Source organism: Populus alba, chromosome 16, assembly GCF_005239225.2.
Source record: "Populus alba chromosome 16, ASM523922v2, whole genome shotgun sequence".
NCBI classification, from domain to species: domain Eukaryota; kingdom Viridiplantae; phylum Streptophyta; class Magnoliopsida; order Malpighiales; family Salicaceae; genus Populus; species Populus alba.
Window position 1 is genome coordinate 8,753,794 of NC_133299.1, and position 23,286 is coordinate 8,777,079.

General features: G+C 30.8%; 2 protein-coding genes across 2 annotated transcripts; both read left to right on the forward strand.

Moving 5' to 3' along the window:
* Positions 1-997: 997 nt before the first annotated feature.
* Positions 998-1,501, forward strand: LOC118045910 (protein S40-4). The gene has a single exon (XM_035054659.2). The coding sequence runs from the start codon at positions 998-1,000 to the stop codon at positions 1,499-1,501; it is 504 nt and encodes a 167-aa protein (XP_034910550.1).
* Positions 1,502-15,997: 14,496 nt separating this feature from the next.
* On the forward strand, positions 15,998-19,780 carry LOC118045911 (uncharacterized). The gene is made up of 4 exons (XM_035054660.2): positions 15,998-16,358; positions 17,049-17,160; positions 18,844-18,903; positions 19,253-19,780. The coding sequence occupies exons 1-4, from the start codon at positions 16,234-16,236 to the stop codon at positions 19,340-19,342; spliced, it is 387 nt and encodes a 128-aa protein (XP_034910551.1). The 5' UTR covers positions 15,998-16,233; the 3' UTR covers positions 19,343-19,780.
* Positions 19,781-23,286: the final 3,506 nt, after the last annotated feature.

A 23,286-nucleotide genomic window follows, 5' to 3' on the forward strand; every position in this document is an offset into this window, starting at 1 on the left:
CGTGATGGAGAGAGAATGGGCCATCTATCTCGTGTTGGAGTGAAGGGTGTTTTGATGATGTTTTAGGTTTGTTTTGTGGTGGAGAGAAAGGGAACGCTAAATACAGGGAGAGAAGAGAGGCAGGTAGGTATAAGAAAAGAAAATGAAAAATAAAAAAAGAAAATAAAATGAAAGAACTCTAGATTTTAATTTTATATAAAGTTATAGATGAAAAATTTATAATTTACGTGTGACATATATCATCTATAACTTGTTAAACTTTGCTATATCCCAAATATTTTTATTATTATGCTACTTTACCAAATTATTTTCCACTGCGATAAAAAAAACCCAAAAAACTTCAATTTCCGCTTTATTAAGACTATGATGGAAGTTGACCCCACAGAAACAGAAACCAAAGAAAAAAACCGTACATAACGTGTCAAGATAAGGACATTTTGATCTTTATTAAGACTGTGATGGGAAGTTTAACCCCACAGCTTGACTTCGCCAGAGACCGCCCGGAACCACCAATGAATTCAGATCAAGAGACCAGAGTGAGCTCATTGGCCCACGTGTCCTATTGGAAGGATATATTCTACCAGCATTAAAAAAATTATCCTACTTGTCATTTCGTGTAAATAGACAATAAAGGATTTAATTCATTAAAAAAACTTTCCAGCGTGCCACTCTCCTCCGTGTGGCTGTCCGTCCAATCGCTCTAAACACGCTTCCCAAACCGGACCAATTATTGTTTTTCAGTGACATTGTAGCCATTTCACGTACCAAAGAAACGAGCAGCTCATGGTAAGCACGTGAGGATGCTCTCATTCAAGCGTTTCTCACATGGCATCTTATGGTAACTTACATACATAAAGAGAGCTTATCCATTATAATTATAAAACTTACGACAACACTATCCAGAAATTGCAGGACGGTGTTGACGAAGAGAAAACTCATCTTCTCCAATCTAAGCCATTTCATTTCGAGCCCTTCTTTCTCTGGTTTATTATCAAACATGGCATCAAATAAGTTTTTCAATGCAAGAGCTAACTACATCTACCCTACTCTGGGGAGTGGTAATAATACAATCACAGCTCATGACACAGTTTTTGAGTTCGATGAGGATGATGTTTATAATTCTAACGTTGTTTCATCTTTGGAGAGCAAGAAAACGATACCAAGTTCACGTTCATCGAAGAAAGCTCCAAGGAAGATCGAAATGGCCAAGGACCGGGCCCCGGTGATATGTGCATCTTTGCCCGTGAACATACCCGATTGGTCCAAGATTTATAGCGATCATCAAAGGAAAGAGAATGAAAGTAGTATTTATCAGCTTGATGATGATTCTGACCATGATGATGATGATGATCAGGATGGTAGAGTGCCTCCACATGAATATTTAGCCAGGAGGAGAGGAGCCTCCTTTTCTGTTCATGAAGGGATCGGAAGGACCTTGAAAGGGAGGGACTTGCGCCAGGTGAGAAATGCAGTTTGGAAGAGAGTTGGATTTGAAGATTAGCAAAGACGATTCACTACAAGTACGAGTAAGAACAGTAGAATTAATTTCTGGGAATTTAGATATATGACATGGAGTAGTTGATGACTTTTTTTGTTCAAGTGGAACATTGTCCTTTGGTTATAAGTGTTTTGAGTGTAGTCAGAGGATAACTTTTTGCTTGTAGTTTCTTAGATTTTAGACTGCAAGAGAAAATCAGAAACCCTCTGGTTGTTCTGGTTCTAGACTCCCATCGTTTGTCTTTTTTTCCCATTAATTCTATCTGTACTCTCGTTTGCTGATAATAATGGTGTTATGGAAATTGAAGAAATTACAGGTGATATGGACTCCTAATTGGTTGGTGGGTGGGTGGTTGGCAGGAAAGCTACATCCTAGCTAAGACAATTCTTGAATTAAAATTCATCTTTTGATTAGAAATCCAGCATTAATTTCACTTGTTTTCAGTCTTGTTTATATCTTTTGCTTTGCGGAACGAAACAATTTGGTTTACCTTTCCTAAAATGTAAAGATCGTTGGATTACCTTTATTTGCGTGGGGCTCATGTAAAATTATACACGAATTTGAAGCACGACACTTGTATTCTCACGGCCCCTCCTGTATGACCTTTTCTTTTGCCTTTTTTCGGTCCTGTTTTGCTTGTTTGGCTTTGATGACATCCCCAACTTTCTTTCCAGCATATTATAGTGTTCATAAACAATGTCCTCAAAATCTCCAGAAAAAAGGAGATTGCGTGGATACTTTGGTATTGATTTTTACCTTAATCACTACCAATAAATTAATAAATACAAACAGAAACACTAATAAAAAAAATTACATTTGTATATTGCAATGATCTTTACCGACATAATTTTTCATCCCTATACCCATCAATAATTACCGACAAAAACATTTCGTCGATATATACTTAGGGAATAACAAAGGGTATTACATTAGAATTCAAAAAGGTAAATCATACGTTGATATGATATTTTTAATGATAGAATGATCGATAAAATTACTGACATAATAATTTCATTGATAATGTCGTCGGTGATATTTAATTTATGACTTAGCGATTGACCTTCCTCCCCCCTCCCCCATTTGTCCTTCTTCCCTGTGCATTTTTTTAATGCAACAAAACAACCCCTCCTAATCTCAACATGATTCATCCTCTCACAACAAATCTAGCTACCACAATGTTCAGTGTGTTAGCATCCGTATTCTGATTTAAATTTGGGATTTATGTTCGTTGGTATATTCCAAAAACTATGAGAATTGTATCCCTTCACCCTGACACTGTTTATGATGTTTATTACATACGAGTATATCGACACAATGTGTCTGTCAGTTTATTCCAAAGACTATGGGAACTGTTTACTGCTTAATGGCACTGTACACAGTGTTCATTACATGTAGGTATATGATAGAATGTGTCAATCAATATGTTTCAAAGACCATGGAAACGATGCCTTTTCACTCTAACACTATTCACGATGTTCATTATATACCAGTATACAGATGAAATGTGTCTATTAGTATATTTCAGAAACTATGGGAACTATTCACTTCTAATGACACTATTCATGATGTTCATTACATGAGGGTACACCAATGAAATGTGTCCACCAGTATATTCTAGAGATCATGAGAAATGTTCACTTCTTAATGTGGTGATAATTAATGATTGTTTAACTATTCACTTTTTTCCCAATGAAATCATTAACAAAATGAAAAGTCAATAGTAATATTTGAAAGGGCTTTTTTAAAATTTTTGTGCAAGTTGAAAATTTTCATTTGACTTTATAAACAAAATCATTGATTGAAATATTAAAAATATCAATAATCCTATCAGTAAAAACTAAAATAAAAGATCGAAATCATGACACTTCATCTACTTCTCTTTTCTTCTCTCACAAACACATTTCTCTCTCTCTTTCTCACCCGTGATCAAGCATTATCTTCTCTTCTTATCCTAAGGTATGTTGTCTTTCTTCATTTTTCTTCTTAATTTTTTTTGGGTTTATTAACAATGTCTTTTGTTTTTTTTTTTTTCTTTTTTTTTAATTAAGAGCCGAAATAAAGCATGCCATTAATGTAAGAATTTTTCATTTCTTTTTCTTCTTTTTCTGGTATTATTTTTGTTTTTTTTATCATTATTTTTGTTGAATTTTATGTCTTTAATAATTTTATGAATTAATAAATGACATGAATTTTATTTTTATTCAAATATTTTTTGCATTATTTTGTTGAATTTTAGTTACTTGTTTTTCAAATTTGTTGTTCAATTTCAATTAAATATGTATGATTAATATTAATTATTATTTTGTATTTATCCCATTTAGAATATTTTTTTGTAAATTTAGGATTAAAACTATTGTCACTTAGAAATAAATGTATTGAGTTTTAGTTGTTATTGTAATAATTTTTGCATTATTTTGTTGAATTTTAGTTGTTGTTTGTTTTTCAATTTTGTTATTCAAATTCAATTAAATGTGTAAGATTAATTTTAATTATTATTTTTAATTTTTGTAATTTAGAATAATTTGTTGTAAATTTATAATTAAAAATATTAGCATGTAGAAAATTAAAATTTTCTGCAAAATCGAATTATGCTAAATCGTAGACGAAATTGAATGAAATCAACTAGTTTATGACATATATGATGTGTATTTACAGGTTTAAAAATTTTAGTAGTCTCTCATGTAGGGGAGGTACTGCCAAATGTTTTTAAAAAATAGGAATCTTTTAAAAAATTTTATCCGTTAATTGTGTTGATGCATGGGGAAGAGTTTATTGCACATTGCAAGGACATGATATTGTTAGTTCTTCTAGTAGCAATGCTGATGATTATGAGTCATTTGGTGTCGACCAAGAACAAGCACCTGAGGCACAAGCATCGACTCACGACGCGAGCTCGTCAAGTGCGATGCCATAACATTGATGAGGTCCCTTTATAGCAGGATCTATATTCCTCAAGTACAAGATCCAGTGAAAGGATGACCTTTCAATATAAGTTTGTTTTACTCTCACAATGATTTGTTTAATAATTTTTTAAAAAATATTATAATTTAACAAATATAATTTCAGGTTTACAAACATTGAGGTTGTGAGAACAATAATATCGACCTTTAAATCATCGATAAAAATTTTATTATTTCAATAGAGCTAGGTTTACAAATATCCTAAATGAAAACTACAAGTTGATACATGGTTTTCAAGGTTCAAGGTTACTATTAGCTTAAACATTTATTTATGTTAATTTGGACCATTTATTGAAATTACTAAAATTTTCCTTTTATAAATTTTTACTTCAATGGAAAATTTGAATGAGAGAGAGCTCATAATAATGCTGCGATGAGGGTTGGAAGAATCACACTATAATGAGATAAGATTAAATTCAAGATAATTTTTTATTTCAAATATTAAAATTTTATTTTTCATTTACTAATAGATAATTAATTTGTACCATATAGGTTGTGTGATTTTTGGTACAAGGCGTAACACAAAGCCAAAACATATGTGAAAGAAAGAGAGCTTCTAGGTTGGAATGGCATGGCAGTTTGGAAGGATTTTAGATTGTCAGACATTTTAGAGGTTGTATGGGCAGGATACATTCAGCATGTGATATCCACATATTTCACTCGACAATTACAGTCTGGTACGGATAACCATAACTAGCATGTTCACTATTCTATTACCTCACACACCGGTTACTCTAATTTGTTTGTTTCGCATGTGAAGTGGATGGTAAGATTTTTTTTATTAGTTGTTTTATAAATATATTTTACTGATAATATTTTTTTTATTGCAGGCTATGGTTCTTGGACCCAAGCCAAGCCTGATAGAGATTTTTTTTGAAACGCATGTGTTGAGTGATGACTGCCAAAAAAGAGTGTAGAAGTTCGTTGATAGCTGAGCTCAGCACTTTGTGGTTTGTTGGTTTTCAATTATTATTTTTTCTTAAGTTATTATTTCCTTGAATTTGATGAATTTATTTTTTCTTTTCAGGATAAATATAATAGTTAGTTGCAGAAGAGATACGGGGACGATCCTTCGACCCATCCGAATATCGATCCAAATTTGTGGTTAAAGGTAGGATCATCCGGTGGACCCAATAGAAATCGGGTGTATGGACTCTTTAACACTATAGCTGAGAAATTATAGATGACCCATACCCATAGTACTTCGACCGTTAGATGCTCGTAATCGATTCTAAGCACTCGAACTCGGGAGGTCACGATGATATTAGACCAATGAGCACAAGATTGGATGATCCATCTTAATGATAAATATGAACCACTCATTGTTGATTATGAAGAACTCCATTGATTGGTAATAGAGTTGAGATCACTGATGGGTGGTTTATATGCACCCTCTAATTGACTCTATGGTCTTGGCGACGACCAACCTCTTCTAGCGCTGCCTCTATTTTAGATTTATTATATTTGAATGTATGAATGTTTAAATTTGTAATAAATATTTGATTTTTATACTAATTTATTTTATTTTAATTAATTTTCTACTTCTATTCAATATATTATTTTTTAAAAATATTTTTAAAATATTATTGACAGGGTTATCAACTTCAAAACTTCATTGGTTTATTTCCAGATAGTTGAAAAAACATTGCTGCAAATACTACTATTACTGATGAGGTTATCGACGGAACTAGACTGTCGATATATTCCAAAGAGTTGAAAAAAAAATTACTGCAAATACCATTATTATTGTTAACTCACAAACAAAATTACAAATGATATTTTGTTGGCGATATGTTATAATAAAACAAGTAAAAAAAAAATTTTGTTGATGCTTTTTGTTCGTCTATAAATTAATCGGTATATTTATTATTGACAAACTCACCGACAATTCATAAAGTACTGATGAGAGTTTTTTGGAATGACTCACCGACATTTCATAAATTATTGATGAGAGTTTTTTCGATGGACTGTTTTTATTCGTGAATCCACTGGTAACATAACCACTAACAAAATGCTAATGCAAATATTGATTGAAATTTTTATCATAAAAACTATTAAATATGATAGTAAATCACTTGTAAAGAAACATAGTATTTTTATTTGTTTTAGAGCTTTGAAAAAAAAAGGATTGACTTTTACTAGAAAGCTTGAAGTTTTGAGCGAAGCTCGTAAGGATTATGATACAAGGGTAAATTCTCATAGCCAATTACAACTTGTTTTACTGCGAGCAATGGTTAGTTTTGACTTCCTAAATTACCACATTTTTGTCATGGCAAAAACAGTGCTCTAAGCGAAGTCGGTCAATTCACCTATAATTATAAACTCTTCAAATTTAGAACATAAAATATGGCCATAAACTCAAAAATATGTAGGAATAAAAGAGAAAAGTAAAGGAGAGCGAAGAAGAGGTGAGGGCACCCTACCCAAACAATGAACCTAGTTGACATGCACAAGACAAGAGAGAAAGGGGTATCATTCAATAATATAATAATATTAGCATTTTTTCATGAGAAATATAATAATAATAATAATAAATAATAATAATAATACTCATAGTTAACCAAATACAGTGCGATTTGATCTTCCAGTGTTTAACATAAAATCATAAAACAAGCGGCGCTAATTGATTTCTGTGCCCTTTGTGGTTGCGTGTGGGAACATTATTGAACATTGTCTGCTAAGCTGAAATTATGGAGATTTTCTTCCAATGCTAAACACAAAATTAAAGTCCCATCACGTTTTAAGTACATGAACTTCGATTCATGATGATAATTACCATCCAACTTCTAGAATCCATATGCAAGTGGGCAACAGTAAATAAAATGTTCACGGGTTGAAATTCCTGTTATTATAGTAATATTATAATAACTGATTTAAAATATTTTTTATTTAGAAATATATTAAAATAAAATTTTTTTATTTTTAAAAAATTATTGTTGATATTAATACATTAAAATAATTTGAAAATAAAAAAACATATTTTAAAAAACACAATTTACATGGCCTTAATAAAGACACGATAGGCATATTCTTCCCATACACACCAGAATATTTATTATAAGGTGTGGTCACGTCACCTATAAGTTGGAAATTAAAAAAATATGCTTCCATCATTGATCGATCATTCATGGGGACTCTCAATTCCAAACAAGCCGTTATGTACAATAAAATAAACTAAAGGAAAATCATATTCCCCTGTTATTTTATTATGGCGCTAGTTCAATGCCGCCATGGATGTAAATACTGCTTTTGTTTTTCTCCCTGAAAAAAAAAAAATTCAGTCCCTATAGTTTTAAGTGTTTCCTTTTTAGTCCCTCTTTTTTGTTGGTTTCACATTTCAATACTACACTTAATTTTTTTTATGTTTCAATCCCTAAACTTTGAAAGGGGAAAGAGAGCCACTTGAAAATGAGACAGGAAAAATTCAAGTTTGTCACATTTCGACTATAAAAAAGATCGATCTTGGTGTCACTGAATTCCTCTCAATAAGAGAAATACCAATAAAGTGTTTTTGAGCTTCCATGTTGCTAGAAAAAAAATAGATCAAAGTTAGGAGAGAATTTATATTTTTTATTTGATTTTGTGCTTTCTGATTGAATTTAATGTCTTTTGAGATCACGAATTTAACCAAAAAAAACCCTACCTAACTTTCCATCCACCTCTCCGGTCGTCAAAAATTGGACCAACAAATGAAATATCATGTTGTAGTCTAAGTTTTTTTTTTCTTAAAAAAAATAAAAGAACTAATGAAGTGTCATCCACTCTTAAGTATAAAAAATATTGAAGTTAGGCAAGCGGACCTAGCAAGTTCATGCACATTAAACCTTCTTTTATTGGCCTAGGTGCATGAGCCCAATCTTTTTGACCTAGGCACCTGAGCTCTTTCTATGGTTTTGTTTTTTTAATTTTTTAAAAAGTTTTTGGTAGAATTACATTACAAAAATACTTAACATCATATTTTAATTATCATTTAATTTTTCCATATCTCTTAAATAATATTGTAGGTTTTTTTACGTGAATGTTATATACCTGATTTTCATAAACAAATACGGGATTCTCATGAATATATCTTCATTGTTTTTTTTAATAATTATTTAACATGATTTTATTACTTTAATTTATTTTTTCATGCAATCACATACAAGAATAATGACATATTATTTTAATTTTTTTTATTAAAACTTTCTTTTAAGATCATGATGGGTTAAAATATTTTTTTATGTTTTAAAAAAATGGTTTCATTAAAGAGTGTATTAAAAAGGAAATGGAGTTTAAATTTGAGAAATATATTTATTTCTATTTAATTTAAATTATTAAAAATTAAAAAAAAACTTTTATTTTAATTGTCACTTCTTTTTATTAAAAAAAATTGTTATTAAAAAATTATTCCATTATTTTAAGAAGATTTGAGCTTTTTTTATAATGATATTATTGATTATTTTATGAATAATTATGAATTAGACTTATATAAAGAATTTTTCAAATAATGTGTTCATTAATATTAAATAAGAATAAAATATTTATTTCTTAATTGTTTTGATATAAATTTTAAAATCTATTATTCTTATAAATTTTTAATATAGTTGTGGAGAGATGATTGATTTATTTTTTTTTTGTAATTGAAACTTGTTTCCATGATCATAATAAGTTTTTCTCTTTTAAAAAAAAACAATGCTTCTCATATAAAAAAATATTTTCGTTATAAAAAAAGGAATGTGTTATTAGGATAGTTAGGTTTTTTTTTAATACACACACACTTTTCTTTTGCTATTTAGATCAATTTGTTATAGTTTTTTCCAAATTTTCTCAATTGCTTTTTATTTATTGAATTATGCTACTATGAAAACAAAATCATTTTGCTGTAAAAAAAACATTTGATGGTATAAATAAATTTATCCTTTATAATTTTATATATTGTCTTTGTTGTGAATGTATATTATTATTAGCATATGATTAAATAAAAAAATATTTAAAAAACAACATTATTAAACTTGGTCAAACCCATGACCTAGGTCACAAGTTGGACAAGTTAACTCAATTTTACTTGAGTCAAACCGAAAAATCATCACTTTAGTATTTTTATATCAAAAAAAAAATTATAAATCAACATCATTCTTTGAATTTCTTTTAAAAAAGTCCAATCATACTTTAACGAGGTTGACTGAGGCAAAAGTTCACTATTTATGTCGACTTGCTCACATCAGGTCAAATCCCACATTATTTACTTTGAAACCTAGTTTGGTCTAAAGGTTAGGCTAGGAGATAGTTGACTTGAGTAACTAGACTAGGTTTAATAACATTATTGAATAGTAATATGGACAGGGGGTGGACAACTAACTAGTTTAAACTAAATAATAGAATTGTTTTTATAGGTTAGATTATAGCTTTTTCTATTTAATATACATATATTATTAGTTTTATATATTAAAAGTAAGTTATTTTGGATTGACGATCGTTTATTTCTTGTAAAAGATTTTTACAAATAAAAAGTATTTTATATGCAAATATTTTTTTAATGGTGGTGATGATGGTAAGATGATGGTGGTGATGGTTGTGAGGTAATATTGCTTGTGAGGTGGTCATGGTGATGGTGAAAGAAGAGATGGTGTTTATGGTTAGATGATAGTGGTGGTGGAAGATGTGGTGGTGAGGTGGTTATTGTAAGGTGATTGTAATGATGGTGAAAGAAGAGATGGTGGTGGAGAAGGAGATGGTGGAGGTGGTGAGATATAGGTAGGGGTTGAAATAATTTGTGTCGCAAGGAAAAAAACAAGGCATCAAGCCCATTTTATGTTACATTTGACAAGGTTTTTTTTTTTTTTCTAGAGTTATTACATTAAGACAACTTTCTTATTGTGCAAACAATACAATTTGTTTTATTATAGTGTCTCTCACAAACATTGTGGGTTGCTATAGTGTTTTACTCTAAAAAATCAATTTAATCTTTGAATTTTTCATTTTTTACAATTCGGTGCTAAACTTCATTGTCCTTTCATTTCGATCCCTGAGAACTAAAGATAAGAGATGAAGTCAGTGTTGTTGTGTTGTGCACAACATCAAATTTCGAGTTTTTCTCCTAGATCAAGGAGGGGTTTCGAAAGTATTATAAAATAATCATAAAAATATGATTAATAAGGTTCAGAAGTCGTCATCTAATATTATGGTCATCAGAAAACCTAATGGTCTACTAGATTTTAGGTAAGGGGATTAGTTGCGTATGGAAAAAACACATCACCCCTAGTGCAATTTACCTATGATAAGCTACATTGTTGGTTAATTGTTTTTTTTTTCTAAGATCATGTTTCTATTTGTTGGTTTATCTAAGATTCAAGAGAAGTCCTCATTAGTAAGGAGATTTCTATCTTATTAGGTCAAAACCTAATCATTTAAAGCCCAAAACAATTATGTAAAATACATATCATAAAAATTAAATAAATAGATTGATTTTTGTGGTATTTTTAAAATTTTGGCCAAATCCTAATTGATAATTACAAATTAGTTTTGATACTCATTAACTGATTTTTCTTGAATTTTTCAAAGTATGATAAAAATATAATTTTTTTTTTGTATAAATTATGCATGAAAAATTTTAGAACTTGGATGTATGCACACAAATAAAAACACATTTTTGTATTTTTCAAAACAAGGAATTTTTTAATTTTTTTTGTATTTTTTCTGAAATTTATAAAAAAAAACATGAATATTTAATATCAGGTCAATATCTTACATTGTAAGTTTACTGTTCAAATATTAAATAAAATAGTTGAAAAACAAGCGAGGGATGCATAAATAAATTTAAAATGGTCCCTAAATTGTTTCAAAAAATTTTAGAGATTATTTAAGGTCTGTATGGCAAAAGCCAAAAAAAAAAAAAACAAACATTGTTGAAAAATCAGTAGCATGTGTTTGTCAAACACGACCTTAACTAAAAATTAGAGACTTTAAAAATATATTGAGGTCATATTTGAAAAACATGCCTTAAGGATAAAATATGATGTTTTTTTCCTTTAGGAATTTTAAGTCAACCAAACGTTGCTTTACGTAAATGGACTCAACCTAATTATGTGGGTTGGGCTTTTTGACATAAAGGCTCAAATCCACAAACACAACCCAAAACCAAAAATAAATAAATAAATAAAGATCAAAATGGATTTTTAATGGTATATGTGGATGATAATGAGACTAGAAGAGATCATTTGTGGTTTCTTGATTCCAGGTATAGTAACCACGTGTGGCAATAGAGAGTTATTCTCACAGTTTGACAAGTGAAGCTGGGCAATAATACAAGTCTCAATGTACAAGGGAAATGCAATATTTGAATAGAGATAAATGGAATCATACAGGTGATTATTGATGTTTTCTTTGTGCCATATTTGAAGAACAATTTAATAAGCATTGGTCAAATGCTATAAAAGGGTCTTACAGTGCTCATACATGTAACAGAATGTTTGTTGTGCTTGGTCATTGTCCATTAAAAGAAGAAGCTTGTTTCTCCTCCGTGACCGTAGATCAAACTCACCTTTGGCATTGTCGCTATGGTCATCTCAATTGGAATGGACCCAAGGTGATCCAACAAAAGAATCTGGTGGATGGACTGCCTTTATTGAAAGCTCTATCAAAGATATGTGAAGACTGCTTAATAGAAAAACAACATCGTGATCCTTTTTCAAAGGAAAGCACATGCCTGAAGTTCTTCAGCTCATTCATGCAGACATATATGGGCCCATAAATCTAATCTCAAATAGTAAAAAAAGGTATATCATTACCTTTATTGATGACTTTAGCAGAAAAACTTGGGTTTATTTCTTGTTTGAAAAATCAGAAGCATTTGCTATTTTTTAATCCTACAAAGCTAGAGTTGAGAAAGAAACTTGTACATTTATAAAGAGTTTTTGAACTGATTGTGGGGGAGAGTTTACATCACAAGAATTCACACACTTTTGTGATAAGAATGGCATTTAAATACAATTAACAACTGCATATACACCTTAATAAAATGGGGTTGCGGAGCAAAAGAATCGTACTATTATAAATATGGTGCGTAGCATGCTATCAGAGAAGCAAATTCCAAAGAAGTTTTGGCCTGAAGTAGTAAACTGGATAGTGCATATCTTGAACAAATGCCCAATACTTGTTGTGAGAAACAAGACACCAGAAGAGGTCTGAAGTGGATTCAACTCATCAGTAAATCACTTTCGGATTTTTAGATGCATTTCCCATGTTCATGTACTTGATAACAAGAGAGTAAAGCTGGATGCCAAAAATCTAAAATGCATACTACTTAGGGTAAGCAAAGAATCCAAAGCCTACATATTATTTGATCTTATTTCTTAAAAAATAATTATCAATCGTGATGTGATTTTTCAAGAAGACCAAAAATGAAATTGGGATGATAGTCATAATGAAGATGATTTGGAATGGAAGGAAGATGATGATGAGGGTACAAATGCTAGCCCTACCAATCTTGAAGAGGAAACTAATACAAACAACACTCATGTTGCATCTACCATCACTCCTACAATTAATCCTACCACCATCACTCCTGCAATTAATCATGTCAGTGAACTTGACACTATAAGGTCTGTTCATAATGACACACCTAATAGGGGAGAGTTTTCTAGTGATGGTAAAGGAAAAATTCAAAGACAACCAACATGGATACAGGACTATGTAAGTGACTAGGGTCTCTTTGATGAAGAAAATGTCAATTTGGCTCATCTAGCCTTATTCTCTGGCCAGGATCCTTTGATATACGAGGATGCAGTGCAGAATAGCAAATGCGATAGGTCATGGATGCTGAAATCAATGTTACTATGAAGAATGATACTTGGGAACTCACTGAATTGTCATTTAGAGTAAAGATCATTGGTGTTAAATGGATTTTCAAAATGAAACTTAATGAACATGAGGAAGTGGACAAATACAAGGCTCGAATCATTGTGAAAGGGTATCGTCAACAATATGGAGTGGACTATGCTGAGGTGTTTGCACCAGTGGCTCGTTTATATACTATTCATGCAGTCATCTCACTTGCTGCTTAGAACAGCTGGATGATTTATCAACTAGATGTCAAATCTGTATTTTTATATGGAGAGCTAGATGAAGAAATCTTCATAGATCAACCTCCAGGTTATGAACAAGAATCTAAGGTATATTGACTAAATAAGGCTCTATATAGGCTTAAACAAGCTCCTTGTGCATGGTATAATCGAATATAGACCTATTTTGTTCACGAAGGTTTTGTGAAGTGTCCCTATGAGCACACTATGTTCATCACAGCTGGAGAGGGTAAATTCTTGATTGTGTGCCTTTATGTTGATGATATTATATTCACTGGTATTGATGAGATTTATATTTGTGCACTTTAAGAAATCCATGATGGTTAAATTTGACATGATCGATCTGGGTAAGATGAGATATATTATAGGAATTGAAGTTTTGCAAAGGGTGGATGGTATATTCATTAATCAGCGGAAATATGCTTAGGAGGTATTGGAGAGATTCAATATGAAACAATGGAATCCAGTGCACAATCCAATTGTTCTTGGATTTAAACTGACTAAGGATGAAAATGAAGTAAGGATCGATGGGACAATCTATAAACAAATCGTGGGAACCCTTATGTACCTAACTGCCACTCGTCTTGATCTGATGTTTGTAGTAAGTTTAATTAACGGGTACATGGAACAACCTACTAAGACTCATTTACAAGCAGCAAAAAGACTGTTAAGATATATAAAGGGTACAGTCAGCTTTGGATTGTTGTACAAGAAAGGAGGAACTAAGGAACTGGTTGGGTACATAGATAGTGACTACGCTGGTGATTAGAATGATATAAATAGCACCTCTAGTTATGTTTTTGTTCTGAGTGATAGTGTAGTGTCTTGGTCCTCAAAGAAACAACCAATAGTTACTTTCTCAACTACTGAAGCAGAGTTTATTGTTGCTGCATCTAGTGCTTGGCAAGCAGTATAGTTGAGGAGGATCTTGGAGCATCTTAATCATTGTCATAACAAACCAACCATGATTCACTGTGATAATATCTCAGTTATTAAACTGTCAAAGAATTCAGTCATGCATGGTCCTAGCGCACATATTAATGTGCGTTTTAACTTTCTTCGAAATCTCATCAAAGATAAAGTTGTTGAATTGGTGCGGTGTTCCACTTAGGAACAAATCACAGACATTCTGACAAAGCCACAAAAGCTCGAGATGTTTGTGAAGATGCGTGGTCTTATGGTTGTTTGTGAATATCCAGAGATAAACTGAATATTAATACATTCAGTTTAAGGGAGGCTGATAAAGTTGTTAAGATCCTCTAGATTAATATGGTTTGGGTTTCATTGTTTTTAGGATGCAAGTGTTTTGAAGTCATGCATAATAATCCCTAGTCTTAAAGGGCAAGTGATTCTCTATTATCTTTCAGTTATATACCACAATTGTAGGACTGTAAAACCGTGGGTTGTTATTTCTCTTCTATCTTAATGAAAGGCTATTTAATAGCCATGGTAGCTTTTGAATAAAATAAAGTTTTCTTCTTCATCTGTGTGTTATAGTGCATTCTTGCTTCTGCAAAGTTCCTAGTCAAATATAGTTGATTTAACAACTAGATCAATAGTACTAGAAACCACATTTAGTTTAGTGATGAGCTTTTTGATCCAAACAATCTTTTTAACCCCCTCAAACATAGAGATATACTCAAATTTAGTTATGGAATCTACTTGGAACTTTTCAAACTCACTACAACACCATTTTAAGTAAAAATATATTCATGTTGATATTTCCTATCATCAATAATTAATTAAAAATTAGCATTTGAATAACCATAAATTATTAGTTCATCTCCTTCATAGACCATAAAAATATTTTTAATTATTCTTAAGTACTTAAGATTGCTTTTAGCTCTTTTTTAGTGATCCTTACCTGGACTAGGTTAGTATCTACTTGTTATACTTAAAGTATAATATACATATGGTTTACTATATGACATTGCATATATGATCGATCTTATAGCCAAAACTTATTAAATCATGTCCTACTTGGATAGATGAATCCCATGTCAAATATGCAAGTATAATCTCTTGGATTCTTCCATGATAAACCATTTCATCATCTTGTCCATATAAATGGATTATAACAATTCAAACAACCTTTTAAATATATCTCTATATATCTTTATTTCTAGTATATTTGCTTCCCTTTTATTTTTCATGAAAAAAATTTCTTAAATAACCAATTTTTTATTGATTATAGTAAATATATGATGTTTCTTATCAATAATATGACATACATACACAACACATAAAAAAAAAAAATGTATTTCCACTAACCTTATTATAAGTACAAAGTTCATTATATATTTTTTTATAAAATCAAATTGTTTAATTATTTCATCAAAACATATATTCTAACTCTCGAAGCAAAATGACAAAAACCTATAGCAAAATGGAAAAATCCATAAAGAAAAAGTTTGTATGAGGACAAACCCATAAAAAAAAAAAAAAAAAATAGGAGTAAAGGGACAAAATTTGACATTAACCCGATTGGAAAATGCGAAGACCGCAAGTAGACGCAACGTGAGAGAATCCCAACCCGCCAAGCTTATGTAAAGTAAAGGCCACAGTGGCAAGGGAAGGAGGTGAGGTTTGTTTTGTTCTATGTTCGGTTTTGCTGGTGGAGAGAGAGAGGGGGGGGGGGCAAGCAAAGCAATTGAGAGAGAAGAACAAATTCAAACCCCGGTCCTTTTGCAAACTTTGTACTGAGTAGTGACAAAGAATGGGAGGTGAAAGGAAGAGGATATTGGTGGGTCTTATGGTGGCAATGCTTTTGGGAATTGCAGTGTACTTCAGGCTTTGGACAATTGACTATGCTATCTCCTCTGATGACACTGAGTTGATAAGGTTTCTTTCTTATGTTTTAATAACCAAAATGCATGCTTTTGTTGTTGGTAGGTATGGTTTTTGAAAGAAAATTAGTGGGTCTTCTTCCATTTCGTAATGTATACAGTGTTTTTGAGAATCCAATGATGTTACCTTACACAAATTGTTTTCCATTCGCAAATAGCTTTCCGTTGCGTTTACGAATTTCAATCCCATTAACGTGATTATGCTATAATTAGAGATTCAGTTAAGTAGATCCATTGTATGATTATGTTATGTTGAGATAAGTAATCCTGTTACTAATTATGCTTCTGTGAGTCCACATTGCATCGCACACCCTATTTTATATACAACCTGAGTTAAATAATGACGCAATTGAGATTCGATCTGAACTCAGTCCATGTAATGAAAGAGCATCAGGTTCACCAGCCTATAAGCTATATTTTACAATGTTTGCTTCTTTTCTAGTGCAGGTTAAAACCTAATTTTGTTCAAATCAAAGTCGACATTGATTCTGAAAGCAAGCTGAATAAATTTCTGTATTCGTTTCCCCAGTTGAACAATCAAATGTCTTCGATATTACATCCGTTATATAATGTTGATTGGAGTAATTCTTTATGCTTTGGCACTTGCCATTTAGCGGAAAGCACTTGTTTTACTATCATCCAACTTCTTAACCCCATGGTGTTTCTACACATTGGAAATTTGTAGAAGACAGTTTGATCTTGCCAATAGGGAAGCATTGGATGAATCTGCAGAGTGGAGGATGAAATATGATGAAGAGGTAGAGAGATCTGCCAAGTGTGATAAGCAATTGATAGAGGTGTGCATACATCTCTTTCTTTTAATCTGTTTGTTATTCTTGGTGGTATTACACACTTCAAGTCTTCAACTCTACCTTGTTGGGAATGCCAGTTTTGCTGCTACAAGGGATATGTATTTTTATATTCTGCCCTACTCAAATAATCCAAGTCCTTCAGTCCTTTTGCACTGATACTTACCATTTTGCTGCCTTTAACCATGGGAAGGGGAAAAAAACTTCCAATTTTAATAAATCTTGTAAATGCATTTTGGTGCTGCTAAAATGTTAACAATGTTTTCTGATTCTTGAATCTGCCTCCTGCTTGATAGTTGGACTCCTTAATCATTCTCACCTTGAATTTAGTCAATTCTTGAGTTTTGAACTGTACCTTCCAGTAGATTTTCTGATGTTAAAAGGTCTTATGTTTTGAGTTGGCAAGAACATGTATGTCTTTTAATTGCTAATTTTGCAATGCCATGATTTTTCAATTGGAAATCAAGTCGATAAGATTATATATGAAGACTGAGGAGGCCAGTGTGATTTGAAAAGAAGTGATATATGGAAGATCTAATATACACACAGCACAATTTTTTTTTATTTTTTATGATATGAGCTAATGAACAAACAGCATTTAAAAATTTGTGCTCTTGGATGAGCTTTTGTGTAACAGCTGTACATCTGGGTTTGAATGCTATCTTTGAACATTTCTGCACACGAAATGGACAATGCATTTTTCTAACTAGATGATTTAGCCAATCTAATTATGTAATTACTCCTGCACTTTCTACAAATGTTGGAGTATATCTTAAGAATAACTCTGAGGAAAATATCCTCATTAGAATTTCATTATCTTTGAATGTTATCTATATTTCTGCTGGCAAATGCCTGGTTTCAACATTGCTATGTATGTGGTGTGCATGTCATTAAGAGGAAATGTCCTTTCTAAACCTTTGTGTGGATAGGCACCCCAATTGTCAGCTCATAGAATTGTCAATACTAAGCAATTGACTTGCCCAATGACTAATTATTTACTTTTACTTAATGGCTAAGTAGTGACAGAATCTCCCTAGTATCACTAGTCTTTGAACATTTTTCATTTCTACTTTATGTATCAAAACTCGAGGATGTTATAAATCTTCAGTTTATCCTTGTTCCAACTTCCAACGTCATTCTTTCTTTCTTCTAGCCTTTGTTTGCAAGTATATTGCTGTTTTCTCTCCATACTATGCCCGAAGTTGTTTTCAAACCCCCCCCCCCCAACGATTTCCATATTTATTGGAATAAATTATTATCCATTACCCTATACTCATTATTATCATTATAGACGGTGATGGTCAGTGGTGATCTGCAACCACCAATTGACAACTATTGGTTTCATGACCACTGCCAGTCACTTGTGATCAGTAGTCACTGTCAACAACCATTAATTAGTTAGCAATGAGCTCCTATTGGTACTGCTGATTGCTTTTTTAGAAATAAATGTGGAAAGCGTGTTAACAGACATGTTGCCATTTCTTGAGAAATGAAAGCTAAAATGGAAAGAAAAAAAAAAAAAAAAAAAAGAGTTTAAACAGTAACAGAACAAACTGGAAGTGATAATTCAAACGGGATCAAGATTATTTTGTCAATTTTTCTCTTGAAGTATATAAGATCTAAAATCTCAGCCTGTTGCATCTTAAATGTTTCTTGCATCTTGTGGCACAGATAAAGCAGAAAGTGGAAGATGCTGCAAGTATTAATCAACAATTGGTAATGCTACAGAAGGTGATATTCATATTGCTGCTTAGTGTCTAATATTTTCGATTGTTTCTTCTGATATTCATATTTTTTTGGCTGAAAAATTATTTTATACGTTTTCTGGAATTGCTCTTTCAATAATAAAGGAACTCCAGAAGTAAAAGTAGCTTGGTCGTGGTTTTTGCCTGACATAGTTTTGCTTGAATACAAAATGTAATGTAACTAAAAAGCCACCATGTTCATATTTTTATTTTGTTTCTGGATTATTGACCCTATTGATTAAGGAAGACCTTGAAATTCTATTGTTTTTTGCTATCAGTTGGAGTTCATTGAAGTTTTTATTTGTGTTTTTTCTGACACTTTCTCACATTACCAGGAAAACATGGCCCTGGTTGGAAGGATGGAAGTCTTAAAAAGAGAGCTGGAGGCTACAAAGTTAAAGTGTCGCTCAAAAATAGACAGGTGACTTGACCTGAATCCCGACTTGCCATCATATGCAAAGTAAGTGCCTCTAATTTGTTTAAAGGAGAACTCAAATCCTGTGAGATTGCAGTTTCTGACGAGTCCAACAAAGGGAAAGGATATTTTGAATGCGTTTCAGTGTTTCTACCCATAACCATGTACATTGCATACAAGATATCCGCGTTGTAGTTAAGAGAATGTTGAAGGAATTGTGGTAGTCAGAATATATTTCATGTTTTTCTCCCCGCCCATTTTATAGACTTCACAGGGATTTATTACCTTTTGCTGCTCCATTCTCAATAATGTAAATTAACTCGTGGAAGAAATCCACATCTGTAGATTTTCTTGAGTCCAGAGGGAGCTCGTTTTTTTCCTAGGAAGAATTGGTCTTGCATGTTACAAGTGCTTCATATTGGAATATACTTGTTCTCCTTGTGTTCAACCAATGGCAATTTGGCTTGTTAGAAGTCATGAAGGCATAAGATGAATTTCTTGATGGACTGTCCTGGCCATAGAGTGATGAGAGAGACTGAGACAATGGCCGCTTTGTGTTAGGTTGTAATAAGGTCGAGTTGATAGCATCATGGCTAACAAAACATGGTCTGTTTACGAGGGTGTTTGGGAGTGTGGTTGTTGTTGCTTTTCAAAGTGCTTTTCACTTAGAAAAGCATGCCAATAATATTTTTTTATTTTTTAAAAATCATTTTTGAGATCAGCACATCAAAATAATTTGAAAACATCAAAAACATATTACTTCCAAGCTAAAACAAAAAAAAAAATTTCAAATTTTATGAAAAGTGCTTTTCAAACGCAATCCCAAACATCTGATCAACTTCAAGCTGAACTTGATGTTAATGCTGAGCTGGCAAACGAAAAGAAATGAAAAAATTAAAGGGTAGAAATTTTAGCATGGTCAGCTATTTTTCTGGAAAATGCTCAAACTTCGCTAAATACTATTTTAACAATAACTTCAGTTTTCAACATAATTTTCAATTAAATACATTACATCTTAACACTCTCGAATCTCTTAAAAAAAAAATCAAATTGAATCCGAAAGCCTTCCCAAGGCCTTTATTTTTTTTATATTAAGATTGATTTTTTTATGGTCACGATATTGTGTTTCAATTTTTTTTCTCTTCTCACCCTTTTCTGGCAACATTTTGCCACCCTCTGTTCATCAATAGATTGAATTGTGAATAAAAAGTTATAGTAGAGGATCAAAAAGTAAAATCTCTAAAGCAATAGGGATCAAATATGCTAGAATTAAAATTTTATGGACCAAATTGAAGTTTTATGTGCTATTTTAAACAATGAAAATGGTAAAAAAAGGCTTTATTTAAAAAAAAAAAAAAAAAAAAAAAAAAAACCATCCCTTTCTAGTTTTGAAGTACTAAAAACTAAAATCAAAAGTCAATTGGAATTTCTAGCCTCTTTAATGCCATGTATTTTTTTTTTTAATCTATAATAAAGACAAACATATGTCTAGGAGATCAAATTTACTAGTGGGGCTGTGTTTAAAATTTTTCTTAGATATGTTGGGGAGATAAAAGCATCTATCAACAATACACGAAGAATTATCTATACCTGGGAGATAAGATTTGCTATTGAGATTGCTAGGTTGTTAAAAATGTTTTTTTAATATGATGTGAAAAATGTAATGTAAACTTAGATAATAAAATCGTAAATAAAATTTTTTAACTAATTATATATTAATAATTTCAGCTAATAAATTAAATTACATTAAAATCTAATAAAAAGAGCAAAAAACCATTATAATCAATGAGTAATCTAAATAAAATGAGAAAAGTAGATATTATGAATCAAGAATTAATGACATAGAAAAATAAAATCTCTCATAACAAAACTTTTAATACATGAAAAATTACTAAATGGTAGGAAGTATACAAAACCTGGTGACAATTTGGTTGTTTAAATAACAACAAGTTCTAATGGAGTACTTTTGGGTTGCAAGCTAATTAGCATAAACTAGTAATTAGCTAACATAAGTCCAATAATAAAATAAACCCCTAAGTAATGTTTAATGCACCAGAAAAAACCAAATTAAAAATAATTATTCAACATTAAATAAATAAATAGATAATAAAAACAAAATCTTAATGCTAAAATTCTTCCATATAATCTAAATATTTTCATACATTCTTGGTGAATTTTAGTCTCGACTTCAAATATGTCGCTCTCTCTTGTCGAAATGAATTACTAGACCTACCATATATGGTTAAAAAACTTGAGATGTTTGGTTTCAAGTCCAAGTTGAATTGCAACAACATTCCACTTGTAGCTCTAGATATGTCTAAAATAGTACACGAAGGTCTAGTTTATCAGATTTGACAAGATTTATTTAATAACTTCGACTATATGAAATAATATGTTTTCAAATTTCATTTGACCTGAAAATTTACCACAATATAGTTTCATATGTATAGTATTTCCCTGTAAAATTGATCTGATGTACAATTTGAGAGATATGTCTGATCTTGTAAAATTAATCAGCAGACATTTTAATATTAAATTTAAACTTGACTTGATTCATATTATAAATTTAGTAAACTCATAAAATTAGATCAAGTATATCTTATTTACTGATTTTGCACAATCAAGTCTAATTTTTACTGGTTTTTAAGTTTTTATTTTGATTTTGAATATTAAATAAATATTAGACTCGTAAAATCATATAATTTTACCAATCAACTTATTATTTTGACAGTAATGATATGGTGTTTTAAGTTCTACCAATGAAGCTCTGTATATCAAATATTGTTTGACCTGACCTGTAATATGCTATACAAAAGATGTGTTGCCTTCAACCAAACAAGACTTTTTTTTTCTTGAAAATCTTAAAATCCATGGGATGTTTCGCTGGAGACGAGGGAGATGGTGAATACGAGGTGGTTGTAGTGGCGGCGTTAGAGAAAGAAGCTAAGGGTGAAGCACGATTAATTGTTAGGAGAAACAAAACTTTGCTGCTTAGAATTTGTCTGTTCCTTGTCTCATCATGTTTTCCTCGGAATCCCAAGATTTCACATGAAATTGTAACTGATGATTGAATAGATTACCAAGTTTATAAATCTCTATTTAAGATAGAGAGATTGGTATGCTTAAGTGTCAACTTTAATTCTATGTTTTTATAAAAAAAAATTTATTTAACAGACAACAACTATAAAAATTAAGAGACTTAACTTATTATTTATAGAAAAATCTAAAAAATTCTATAAATTAATAAAATATCAATTTATCCTTTTAATAATATTCATATTTAATTAAAAATAATTTTAGAAATTAATTCAATCAAATCCTTACTTGATTTTTCTAGCTCTAGATATATAATCTTTTATATTAATTATATTCTAGTCATTAATTTCTAAAATGTATTTTAATCAAGTCATACTTCATTAAATCATCTCAGTTTAATTTATGACTAATAATTTTTAATGTATATGACCCTTTAGGTTTATAATATGTTGATCTAAATATAAATTATAATTCTAATTAAATAAAATTAAATAATTTAATTTAATATCAATTAAATAATTAATTATTTTATAATTAAAGATCAGGTACATCATTTAGCAACATGTCATGATCTCCTAAATATTATAAAAGTTATTAATGGTTTTATCTAATATTTCAATGACCGAATTCTCAGTATGATTAATATCCTTTCATCAATAATATTTTGATTTTATATTAAAGCATGTAGTATGTCTGTCATTTTAAATCATGTTTATTCTCTATATAATAATCATTGATTATTTGAATAAAATTTAAGACTATTTTCAAATCTCATTCCACCTTGGCTAATGATTTCTCAATCAATACTATTTAAGAAAAAATGAAACATTTTTTTTAATTCACTTAGGGTAATAAATCATCTCCTAGTCACTCAAATACCTTTAAATAATTCATATTATACCCAATGTCCGTCCTTTC

Bases quoted from the DNA above. Each gene is read 5' to 3' on its own strand.
- LOC118045910 (XM_035054659.2), top strand. From the start codon at position 998: ATGGCATCAAATAAGTTTTTCAATGCAAGAGCTAACTACATCTACCCT.
- LOC118045911 (XM_035054660.2), top strand. From the start codon at position 16,234: ATGGGAGGTGAAAGGAAGAGGATATTGGTGGGTCTTATGGTGGCAATG. The intron at 17,161-18,843 runs GTGTGCATACAT...CTTGTGGCACAG, and splicing joins GTGATAAGCAATTGATAGAG to ATAAAGCAGAAAGTGGAAGA. The intron at 18,904-19,252 runs GTGATATTCATA...TCACATTACCAG, and splicing joins AATTGGTAATGCTACAGAAG to GAAAACATGGCCCTGGTTGG.